Source organism: Phoenix dactylifera, unplaced genomic scaffold (genome assembly GCF_009389715.1).
Source record: "Phoenix dactylifera cultivar Barhee BC4 unplaced genomic scaffold, palm_55x_up_171113_PBpolish2nd_filt_p 000007F, whole genome shotgun sequence".
NCBI lineage: Eukaryota > Viridiplantae > Streptophyta > Magnoliopsida > Arecales > Arecaceae > Phoenix > Phoenix dactylifera.
The window spans coordinates 3,079,165-3,091,766 of record NW_024067666.1 but is presented as its reverse complement, the minus strand read 5'-3'; the positions used below and the strand labels follow the sequence as shown (position 1 = coordinate 3,091,766).

Below are 12,602 nucleotides of genomic sequence, written 5' to 3'. Positions count from 1 at the left end.
AGGATGTCTCCAGAGTCCAGCAAAATACGTTGGATTTTGATATTTCTATTTCTTTTGTATATTGTTAAAAGTCCAAAAACTTTTTTTAAAAATGCAAGTTATTATTTTATATTTAAAGACAGTTTTCACATAATCATCACAATACTTTTTTATATTTAAAAAACATGTACAACTTGGAGCACCGGATAGTCTATTTAGGTATGGCACATATCGACCCAATACCTCGATAGCTCGAATTCTATAGAAAGGCGAACAAGACCACTATAGATCTTTATTTTTCTTATAGAACAACAAACTCATAAGCTGAGATTTAGATTAAAATTTAAGTGGGTTATTAGAAGATTGCAACTAGGCGAGACAGCATGCCCAATTTCTGCAGGAATATCCAAATAAGCCCTTATAACTTTGTGCTCTTATATTATGACCGAGTTAAGTTAATCAATTGACGACATACCAAAATTGGACCATCAATCCGTTGACTAAGTCCACCGATTGATTACATACCAAAATCGATCCAATCACTCGATCTAATTACTTGACTCAATTGATTTGCCTAATAACAAAACAACTGACTAAATTGACTTGACTAAAATAAAAGTAAATAATGCAATAAAATAACAATGACTTAAACTCAAATGGATCCAATCTAGATCTGACTCAATCTGGTGGCTCATGATCATCTCCCAGCCACAATGAAATCAATCTCCGGTGCGAACGCGAGTATCTGATGGCGCGATCGTCTGGACGAACGGCTTTGATGTCCCCATCATATTCCTAGGAACCCACTTAGAAGCAATAAAGCAATGAATTCATGCATCTACAAATTAAGCATACATTTGGTTCCTCTTCTTCGGTTGCACATAAAAGCATAAATCTGCCCCACTGCAGGTGATGTATACCAATCCAACGACAAAATCAACTACATCTTAACATGAAACCAAGAAGACATTCTACTTTAGCCATCAAATCCACATGGTGCAAACCAATCCAATCACAGTAAAACCTTCATCCAATTGTCATGGTTATCTTACATACTCCTAATATATTTACAACCTAGGGGTTCCAAAAGGTTTTCAGATTACCACAGCTCATGAAATATCAAACATTGTTTCACTTAGTAATTTTCCATGGATATGATTCAAAACCAAAAAATGGAACTAAAAAGGCCTCATAGTCATTTCTTGTTTGGAGTGAAGAAATCAAACTTGGCATCAATGGATTCAGAAGCTTCTCCAGGGTCTTTGTACTCAATACTCAGGCTTCACACGCCAGACTGGGACTGTGACAGAGTACACAGTGCCAAAATCTGGATCAGTAGAGAAGCTTAGCTGAACTTTGTCTTGGGAGTCTATCTTGAGTCCTTGACAGGATGTGATAAAGCCTGAACAATATTGCTCAGAGTCTTCGTCTATGCACCAATACTCCTAAGTTTTTGTTGTCTGCACTCCTAGTATACCTCATATACCATACGTTTGCTCCTTCTTTTCCAATACTAACATTTAAAAAAAGAGTTGTCATATTGTCTGCTCGAGTTTAGATTCCTTTCTGTATTTGATTCACCATTGGATGCTTCATCTTTTCTTGGAGTTAATATAAACAAACAGAAAATTGTGGATGAAATTATTATAGAATATGGATTCAAATTTTCAACAAATGGTTGTTGAGCGAGTGCATATTTGTGTTTTTTTTTTATAAGTTTTTAGGGGCAGATTATGGATTTTAATTTTCCAGGAGAGAATGAAGACTCATGATGCGTGAATTTGGACCTTCCAAATCATCATTAGAACATGTTATTGGTAGTTAAGCACAATCGAGGGCAACCAGTTAATTGTATACTTGTGAGCAAATAATCCTGTGGCAACTAGACTCTCTGATCCGTTGATTTGATATAACCAAAAAAAAATTTATCTTGTTGCTACTAATCAAGCAATATTTTAAGCAAATGATTCAAAAGAGCCAGTTGACTCGATGTAAAATATTTTAGCCATTGCATATAGAATTGTTAAAAGGTCGAATCATGTGCTATTAATTTTTTTTTTCCGATCTACGACGTGATGTTTATAACAATCGTGCCCAAATTTTTTTATCTGAATATAGAATGATCAAACTATTTTTAAAAAAAAATTATAAGGTGTATCTTTAAATGCAGAAAAAATTTTATAGAATAATAGAAGATAAAGTTGATACTTGAGTGGTAAGCTACCTCCATTAATTGAGTCAACTGTTTCTTTCCATGGATGCCGTGAAAAAAAAAAATTTCTTGTTGCTACAAATCAAACGATATTTTAAGCAAATGATCCAAAAAAATAATAAGACTCTCATGGCATACAGAGTTGTTAAAAAATCGAATCATGCACTAAATTTTTAAAATGGCTGATTGATTATTTTTTTTTTATCAATCAAGTAACTTTCCAAGATCTACAACATTATATCTTTTTTGAGGAGGATGATGTTTATAACAATCATGTCCAAATTTTTTAATCTGAATTCTAAAACAGAATGATCAAACTAATTTTCTTAAAAAAAAATTATAGGACAAATCTTTAAATGCAGAAAAAATTTAGAGTAATAGAATATAAAGTTGATACATGCGTGGTAAGCTACCACCATTGAGTCAAGCCGTTTCTTTTCACGGATGCCGTGAAAAATTGGGCCTTTTGATGGGGAAACGGCTAATAAAGCATCAGGCGTTACAACGGAAAACTCCATTCCAATCAGACGGCGATGAATTCTCCATTCTTGATCTCAGAATTTTTCGTCGAAGGGTTCATCATTTTAACCCTCTAAAATGACGACGGAGTAAAATCCCATTCCTGTACGATAACCAAACAAAGAGACAAGAAGCCAACTTGCTCACGTGTCAATCTCACATGGTGGGCCCCGGGTTAGCGATCAAGGCTCCGTAAAACGTGGCTGTCCACTCGACCCAATGCACGCAGTTATTATTACACCCACCTCCTCCAACGGCACGCTACCCCTCGAAATTAGGCACAAAGCCCGAGAAAGAAACCCAAGTTACACTTCGCATTACGAAAAACAAAAGAAAAAACATCACTTTCTATTCAAACTTCAGATCACAAACCAACAACTACGAACCCTCTCGCTCTCAGTCTCTCTCTCAAGCAACATTCATCGAATGCAGATAAAAAAAAACGAAAGATTCTAAGGAAAGAAGAAAAGGAAAAGGAGGGAGATAGGGGGGTGGAGTGGGAAACGTCTTCTTCCCTTTCACAGGAAACGAAGCAAAGCGGCGGAGACGGCGAGAGTCACGACGGCGGAGACGGCAGCGGATCTGGGGACGAGAGAGAGGGCGGCGGAGGGTTTGTGGGACGGGGGAGGGGAAGGCGGGGGAAGGGGCTCGGCCTTGATGGCGAGCTTCATCCCCTGGTAGCAGTAGCCATAACTACAGATGAAGTAGTAGCGCTTGGTGTGGTTGAGCTGGAAGGCGTAGCTCCTTCCCTTGCTGTAGTTGGAGATGGGGCTGGACGCGTCGCACTTGTTGTACGCCACCTCGTCCACCTGCACCACGTCCGCCAGCCCGGACTGGTAGTAGAACACTGCAACCAAAAAAAAAAAAAAGACAAAAAGAAAAGCGAATCACGAAGCGGAGATCATATATCTTTTGGATCTGGTGGGAATGGAGAGGGATATCATACCGAGCCAGTCGCCGACGTGGAAGGGGCGGTGCTTCTTCTCCCATTCGGTGTAGTTGACGCCGGGGTTCCAGCCCTTGGAGTCGCCCACCGTGAACCTGTCGGTGCCGGAGACGGTGGCGAAGGCGAGGAAGAAGAGAGGGAGGAGGGTCGCCGCCGCCGCCGCCGCCACTCGCCGCCGCGATGCTTCCATTCTCTGGGATGAGGCCTGGGGATTACTGGAGATCCAGTAAGAGAAGCCTCTCTCTCTCTCTCTCTCGCTCGTCTGCTTTAAATTCTTTGACGGACTCACCAAACCCTGGGCCTGGGAGCGGCCAGCAGAGGCACATGGGGGAGCGGGTGAGTTTTAACCTTTTTTAGTAGAAAGGCCCAAAGGGCAGGGCTGGGAGCTGCCGGTTGATTTTGAGAGCACCTTGTGTGGGCCCGGGAAATGTGTTGGCTTTTTTTTTTTGCTGGTAAAGTTTTTGATGATGGGTAGCGGATGGTTTAAATTTTCAGTTTGGGCCCCTTTTACATAGACCACAATACATGGTAATATGGATCATCAAAAATTGATGTACAGCTCATGTAAGTATTTATGTTAATGCATAAGTACAATTACATATTAAATTGCTGAGCTAATATTATCTTAGATGTAAAGTTTGTCGAGCTAATACTAGGGATTATACTTGTTGTGGTTCAAATTTGGCCTAAGGGTGACCACGTCGGTGAAGTCGAGGGAGCCGCCGGTAGTTGGAAAGATGAGACGGGAGCCACCTCCTGCGCGACGGCTGCGGACCTGCACAAAGCCTCACTGGTGTTTCCGGTAAGTCCCCTCCGACGATCAAGTTAGAGTGGGGTAAATTTGGTCCAGCCCAAGAGTTCCTTAGAAGTTACCTGACCGAGCTATTTATAGTCTCGGTGGAGTGGCCCAGGTAGCAGAGGCACTGTCTGCCCTCATCATGAGGGGGCGTGGCTCTGAGTTTGGATGGTGCGCAGCTTAGGCTAGCTGGTGGAGTCACGGTAGGGTAGGGTCGGAGAAGTCAATGTGTCGTCTGATTGTTGAAGGCCGGTTATTGAGACATGACATGGAGTGTTGTGAAGTATGGCCACGTAGATGAGCATAGGCCCGTACAGGGGTGCGGTTATTAGCGAGGCCGAGCTCATTAAGTAGTCGCGTCATGCGTTTGACGAGGTCGGCTTGGCAAGTGCTGGGAGTAGCTCAGCTTTCCGGGTTCCGAGGCGTGCTTGGTGGAATGCCCCGAGCTCGAGGGTCGGGGCGTACTGCTGGGGTAGGCGCCCCGAGTTTGGTCATGGCGGATCGGCGAATGTCTGGAGGTATCCCGAACTTGGTCGAAGAAGTCGGCGGATATTTAAAGTAGATGAAGTTTTTGGCGAAGTCCCGAAGATGAGCTGATCCTGGGCCGAAGTGTCGAAGCGAAGATTCAGCTGATTGTCGTTGACGTTTACTGGGCGGCCTTTTAATTATGGGCTGGAAGATTCTTTTTTTTCTCCTATCAATACTGATAGCCACCAATTCAGTATACGATGCAGATCCGATTCGTACCATTTCAGGAGGTATCAAAATGAAAGAGCTGAAGAGAGATAAAGGAGAGGAGAGAGCTAGAAAGAAAGAGGGAGGAGGGAAGGGGGAGAGAGAAAGAGAAAGAGAAAGAGAGAGGGTGGAAGGGCGGGGGAGAGAGAGAGGGAAAGAGAGATGCTTACACCGAGAAGTCCTTGTTTTAGTTGCAGATGAGGAGCGAGGAGATGAGAGGGAGCTCCTACTCGACCTTCCACTTGAGGTGGTTCACCTGCCTCCTCCGTCTCCATCTCCAGCACCATTAATTGCAACCTCAATTCCGCAATGCTCACCGTCTTCGTCGACGCCCTGTTCTCTGCTGCCTCTGGCCCCATGACTGTCCCTTGAAATCAAGAAAACAAGAGAAAAAATTCCAGCAAAAATTCAACCCTGTGAGTGAAATTCGAATCATTGAATTGCTAGAGAGGAGGGTTATTAAATCGAACAGAATATCACTAAAAAAAAAAATCAAAAGCATTCTTTAAAGTGGGAGCTTTCGGTGGTTTGAAGTTGAGGAATGGCTTGAATTTTTTTAAAAAAATCAAGTTCTATTTATTATTTTTTTAAGAAAATCTTACAAACTTTCTTCAACTGGAAACATTATTTCTAGTTAGAGAAGCTGTTTGATCCTTATTTAGAACTTTGGAATAAACTCGCAACATTGGTGCCGCATGTTGAGAGACGTTGATCTATCTTGTTAGAAGAAAACTAAATTATATAGTTGCACACTTAAGATATAAAGATCCTTCAAACACTTAGGAGATTGTTCAGCTTGTTAAATAGTTTAACAGGTCTACTTACAGACTACTATCTTTTGTAAAAGATTTTTATTTTATATTTTTTTCATACAAATCTTTTATAAATATATAGTTTCTATAAACTTTTCATTTCTAATAAAGGTTAGGTGGCTTTGTCTCCCTCTTCATAAAAAAAAAAAAAATTGAGGAATCGCACAACCATGGCCATGGGCTTGAGGTGGACCTCATCTACAGGACATTCTTTTGGCATTGCACCCGGCCATGGCCCGCCCACTACTATTACTATTAACACAGAAGTTTAGCACAAGAAAAGTGTTAGATGATGGACAGGTAGATTCTCTGTGCATGCTTCCTATGAGAGAGGTAACGGGGAGTGGCACATCAGCTACATTTAACCTTTTTTTTTTTTTTGCCTGAATTTTGTGGGTTATTTTTGTTAGCAATATATCTCCTAACTAAATAAATAAATCTATAAATTCAATTAATAAAAATCTTAAAGGAAATAATATACATGCATATCATTCGGCATCCAAATAATTCTATTTTAATACAAAATAAATCTATTCTAGCACAAAATAAATCTATGCATTTAATAAGTTTATATCATAGAATTTCAAATCCTACCAATCTACTAATATTAAATTAAAAATAAAGGTAGAAGAAAGTAGCCTGATTGAAAGCAGGTCGAAGCGCGTAGACGCTGTCCCAAAGAAGTATTTGCCCCCACGTACGGGTCACCCGGCAATCCTTCTCGGAGATACGACGACCCTACAACCTCTTCTTCGGCACGTCTCGGAAGAAGTCAAAACGAACCCGATCGGACTTGCAGATCCAGCAAAGAACGGAATGAAAAGAACTAAATAAACTTAATAAAAATGTAAAAACAGAATTTGGAAGTGGCTAAGAGGGAGAAGAATTTTTCCAGAATTTTTCTACTGTTTTTCTCAATTTTTTTCGTGTGTCAAAAGAGATGAAATAGGGGGTATATATAGGGGTTTTTACAGGGGCCGTTTGGTCATTTGCGGACGCGTTTTCAAACGCGTCCGTTTTCAAATGCGTAACGCCCGCTGGGCGTTACCTTTTTCTCAAACGCGCACGCGGCCCGAGATTTTGGCCGCGTGCGCATTTAAGTTTTTTTTTTTCAACAATCCCCCACAAAAAAAAACTTAAATAATTTTAAAATCAAAATAAAATGCTGGATATCTTATATTATGTAATAGGTGTAGGTACCTTTCGGTTTGAACCTTCACTTAGTGACAATTGATTACATCTGTGGAGCCAAGGTGGTCTTAACCTTGAACCTCGGTCCATGGCTCAGATTAAATCAACAGCACACATAATATAGCCCGATCTGGGTTCTAAGCGGGTTGCGCTATTATGGCCATGCGCAGGTATCTTTCATGTGCTTTTTAGGGAATCGCCCATTTTCCATAATCGCGGCCTCACGACTGCACATATAGGTGAGTCCTAATAAGGATGCTAGCAAGGAAGCTCCTGCCTCTTGGGTCTCGGACTCATTAAGAGTTATACAAACGAACTCATCCTACCGCTTGCTTTTATGAGCACTAGCGCCATAGGGATGAGGAAAACATGAAATAGTGCTCCTCTTAGTCACACTCCGGTTTGTTTCTACCCATTGAACCTTTTAAGGTTGGGTTCCCACCGTGGTGATCTATCTTTATGGGCTAAGCCCCATCCCCCTCGACGACTCTAGAACTACTGTTCTAGACAAACCTTTTGTAAGCTGATCAGCCAAATTATTTTCTGATTTTACAAAATTCAAGGCAATAACATTATTTTTCAATTTATATCTCAATGATTTATGACGTACTTTTAAGTGCCTGTTCATTTTTACATTGGCATTTTCTTGGTTGCACTTATCTATTGCAGATTTACAGTCACAATGTAAGGAGACAGGTGGTAAAGGTGACTCATCTACAGGAAGGTCTATAAGTAGATCTCTGAGCCACTCAGCCTCAGTGCTAGTAGTGTCTAAAGCTATCAGTTCAGACTCCATGGTACTCCTAGATATTAAGGTTTGTTTGGTGGATTTCCAAGACACAGCAGCACCTCCTAGGAGAAAGACGTATCCTGTGGTGGATTTAACATCTAAGGTATCGCTGATCCAGTTGGCATCACTATAGCCTTCTAGAACAGCAGGAAACCCACTAAAGTGCAAACTATAGGACTTAGTACCCTTAAGATACCTAAGGATCCTTTCTAATGCGGTCCAGTGATCTTTATTTGGATTAACAGTATATCTGCTGAGTCTATTTACAGCATATGCTATGTCTGGCCTAGTGTAGTTAGTTAGGAATCCTAGTGAGCCTATGATTTGAGCATATAGGCTTTGAAGGATAGGAGTTCCTAAGTTCTTCTTAAGATGTGTAGAGGGATCAAAGGGAGTAGAGACAGGCTGACAATCCGAATAATTAAATTTGTTGAGTATCTTGTCAACATAATGACTTTGGGATAACTCAATTCCATTTGCACTTCTAATTATTTTGGTATTTAAAATTAAGTCAGCTTGTCCCAAGTCTTTCATATCAAACTTATGACTTAAAAATTGTTTTACTTTATCAATTATCTGAAGATCTGTCCCAAAGATCAGTATATCATCTACATAAAGGCACAAGATCACAAATTTGTGTCCAACTCTCTTATGATATACACATTCGTCTGTGCTATTGATTTCAAATCCAAATGTCATTATGGTTTCATCAAATTTCAAGTGCCATTGCTTGGGTGCTTGTTTAAGACCATAAAGAGATCTGACTAGTCTGCAAACTTTGTTTTCTTGGCCTGGGGTTTTAAATCCCTCTGGTTGGTCCATATAAATTTCTTCATTTAAGTCTCCATTTAGAAAAGCTGTCTTAACATCCATCTGATGAATCACTAATCTATGAATGGAGGCTAATGCTATAAGGACCCTAATAGTAGTTATCCTAGCTACAGGTGCATAAACATCAAAGAAATCTACCCCAGGTCTCTGAGTAAAGCCCTTGGCAACTAATCTAGCCTTAAATTTATCTACAGAGCCATCAGGCCTAAGTTTCTTCTTAAAGATCCATTTGCATCCTATTGTTTTACAACCAGGAGGAAGATCAGTCAATTCCCAAGTATGGTTTTGGATAATTGATTGCATCTCATTGTCCACAGCTTCTCTCCAAAAAGGTGAATCCAAAGATTTCATTGCGTCCTCAAAGGTAGTTGGAGAGTCTTCTATTAGGAAGGTATAAAAATCATCTCCAAATGTTTTCTCTATCCTGGATCTTTTACTCCTCCTAGGTTCTGCTTCTACTTCTATTTCTCTTGTCCTTATTCTACTAGAGCTACTAGCTATACCGCTATCTACTCTAGTCTTAAGTGGAAAGGTGTCTTCAAAATATGTTGCATCTCTGGCTTCTATGATAGTGTTGTTACTAATATCATTTATTTCTGAACTTATTACCAGAAATCTATTAGCATTACTATTGGCTGCATAACCTATGAATATGGCATCCACTGTTTTAGGCCCTATTTTCTTTCTCTTAAAATCAGGTATTTTAACTTTTGCCAAGCACCCCCACACTTTCAAATAGCTAAGATTAGGTTTTCTATGTTTCCAAACTTCATATGGTGTTAGATCATTATTTTTAGAGGGAATCCTATTAAGGATATAACAGGCTGAAACAAGAGCTTCCCCCCACAAATTTTCTGGCACTCCTGAGCTTATAAGCATGGAGTTCACCATATCCATTAAAGTCCTATTCTTCCTTTCTGCTACTCCATTTGATTGGGGAGAATAGGGTGCAGTCACTTCATGAATGATTCCATGATCTTCACAAAATTGAGTTATATCATTGGATGTATATTCACCTCCCCGATCTGATCTCAGAATTTTAATTTTCTTTTCTTGTTGGTTCTCAGCTTCGATCTTAAATATTTTAAATTTGCTGAGCACCTCATCCTTGGTTTTAATTAGGTAGATGTAACAGAACTTCGATAGATCATCTATAAATGTTACAAAGTATCTGTTACCTCCCCTAGAAGTTCTACCAGAGTCACAAACATCACTATGGATCAACTCTAATAGATCTGAATCCCTATTAACGGATTTAAAAGGCTTCCTAGGGAGTTTAGCTTCTACACAAATTTGACATTTCTCATGGTTCTTGAGATCACTTTTTGGTATTAGATTTAGGTTCATAAGTTGCTTAATTGAATTATAATTTATATGACCTAATCTACCATGCCAAATAGAAGGAGGCTCTATATTCATAATCAAAGGATTTTCATTTATTGAAGGAGCTATTACATTCAATTTGAACAATCCTTCACTAAGGAATCCTTTTCCAATAAACATAACACCATGAGAAATTACAACCTTATTGGACTCAAAAACAAGACGAAAGCCTTGCTGGACAAGCAAAGAACCACTAATGAGGTTTCTCCTAACAACTGGAACATGTTGGACGCCGTGCAGTGACAGGACTTTTCCAGAGGTAAGCTTTAAGTCCACACGTCCTACTCCTAACACACGTGCCTCCGAGCTGTTTGCCATGATCACAGCTCCTCCACTTGAGATCTGGTAAGAATAAAACCAGGAACGATCCGAACAAATATGAATACCAGCTCCGGTATCAATCCACCAATCTAGTGATTGTAAAGTCATGTTAACTTCAGGAGTGAAGGAAACAGACCTGAAAGCTATCTCAGAGGAGCCAGCGCCGGAAGTCACCATGTTGACTTGAGCACTGGATGTGTGTGGACCCTTCTTCTTAGATTGAATAGGTGCAGTCTTCTTATAGAAGCACTGTGGAGACAAATGGTTGGTCCGACCACACACATAACAGAAACGAGCACCACCTTCCTCTTTCTTCTTCTTCTGCTCCTGGGATTGAATAGGCTTCCCATTGTAGTGGTGGTTAGGGTTTCTAGGGTTGTAGGGTTTCTTCTTGAAATTCTTACGGAAGGGTCGGTTCTGATTTTTCTTAGGAGGAGCTTCTACATTATATGCATTATTTTTAGGTCCAGTAGAGGTATTATTTCTAAGCCTATGCTGCTCTTCAATCCTAATGGAGTTTAAGACTTGGGTTAGGGTGAGAATTCCTTGGGTATGGCTCAGGGTCTTAGCAAAATCAGACCAGGAAGTAGGTAGTTTATCTATCAAACAGGCTACCTGGAATGATTCATCCAAATTGGTTCCATTAGCCCTAAGCTGGTGGATCAGGGTTTCAAATTCATGAATTTGGTCATTCATAGGCTTTGAGTCCACCATCCTAAACTTATTGAAATCGGAGGCCTTGAACCTCTTTACCCCAGCATCATCAAGACCATATTTGCTATCTAGGGTGTCCCAGAGTTCTTTGGCACTCTTGGCTGTGTAATAGATATCATACAGCCTCTCAGAAAGAGCACCTAGAATTCTATGGATACAATGATAATCTATCTCATCAGGTGTCCTAGAGGGTGTGCTAGTGGAGGCAGAATGTTCAGTGTTGGAAGAGGTAGTTGGGTTGGACCCGTTATCAACTTCGATCGTACTTTCACCTATGGCTGAGATTAACCCTAATGTGGTGAGCGAGAACCGCATTTGGTTCTGCCACCTCCTAAAGTTATGGCCATCAAATTTTTCAGGTTTGGCACTAAGATGGTCACTAGTGTTTGAGGCCATAGGATCAGGGTTACAGAATAGTGACAGAAACCTGATTGAAGGTAAAAAAATCTATGTCAAAAGATTGTACTAATATTTATATTGAACTTTGGATGTCTAATTGATATATCCAAAAAACTAATAGCCAGATCAGCTCCAGATCGGTGGTGGAGCACTAGGCTCACTTAAGTACCAGCCTTTCTTAGGCACGTATGCCTTTTTGACAAGCTTTTCTTAGACACTATTAGTTAGTGGATATAATCACTAGAAATCACACAAATTCAATATTTAAAATAACCTAAATGCAAATTTAAACGAATTAACTAATTTTTGAATTTTTCGTTTGACCTTTCCGAATTAGCAATGATTGATTACTAATTTAGTAGTAGCAAATCAATTATTTTAATTGAGATCTAAAATGTCAATTTAATGAATTATATGTTATATTTGAATTATTGCTTTATTGAAATAATTGATTACTAATTTTATGGCAAATCAATTATTGTAATTAAGATCTAAAATGTCAATTCAGCGAATTAAAATATTTATTCCTTTATTAGAATAATTTATTGAGATCTAATAAGTCAATTCAATAGATTAACTATTATGTATCAACCAATTTCCGAATTTCCCGTTTGAATGGGATCTGGAAATTACTCCTTGAAGAGTCCAAATGGAGGTATAATAAACCTCTTGGAGGTTAACCAAATTATTAACTCTTTAGAATAATTTATTATTAATGATATGCTAGCAAAAAACAATTATTGCAATTAAAATCTAATATGCCACAATTGTAATAAAGAATTTAATTAATTATATATTACTAACAAAAAATAAATACTTCTTTGGATTGTTAGCAATATATCTCCTAACTAAATAAATAAATCTATAAATTCAATTAATAAAAATCTTAAAGGAAATAATATACATGCATATCATTCGGCATCCAAATAATTCTATTTTAATACAAAATAAATCTATTCTAGCACAAAATAAAT

The 12,602-nt window shown here is 39.2% G+C and overlaps 1 protein-coding gene across 1 annotated transcript; it reads right to left on the bottom strand.

The window, feature by feature from the left end:
* Positions 1-3,027: 3,027 nt before the first annotated feature.
* LOC103704447 (mavicyanin-like) lies at positions 3,028-3,971 on the bottom strand. Its single transcript, XM_039115758.1, has 2 exons — positions 3,657-3,971; positions 3,028-3,557 (listed from the first exon to the last, which is right to left on the bottom strand). The coding sequence occupies exons 1-2, from the start codon at positions 3,844-3,846 to the stop codon at positions 3,229-3,231; spliced, it is 519 nt and encodes a 172-aa protein (XP_038971686.1). The 5' UTR covers positions 3,847-3,971; the 3' UTR covers positions 3,028-3,228.
* Positions 3,972-12,602: the final 8,631 nt, after the last annotated feature.

Bases quoted from the DNA above. Each gene is read 5' to 3' on its own strand.
- LOC103704447 (XM_039115758.1), bottom strand. From the start codon at position 3,846: ATGGAAGCATCGCGGCGGCGAGTGGCGGCGGCGGCGGCGGCGACCCTC. The intron at 3,558-3,656 runs GTATGATATCCC...TTTTGGTTGCAG, and splicing joins CCACGTCGGCGACTGGCTCG to TGTTCTACTACCAGTCCGGG.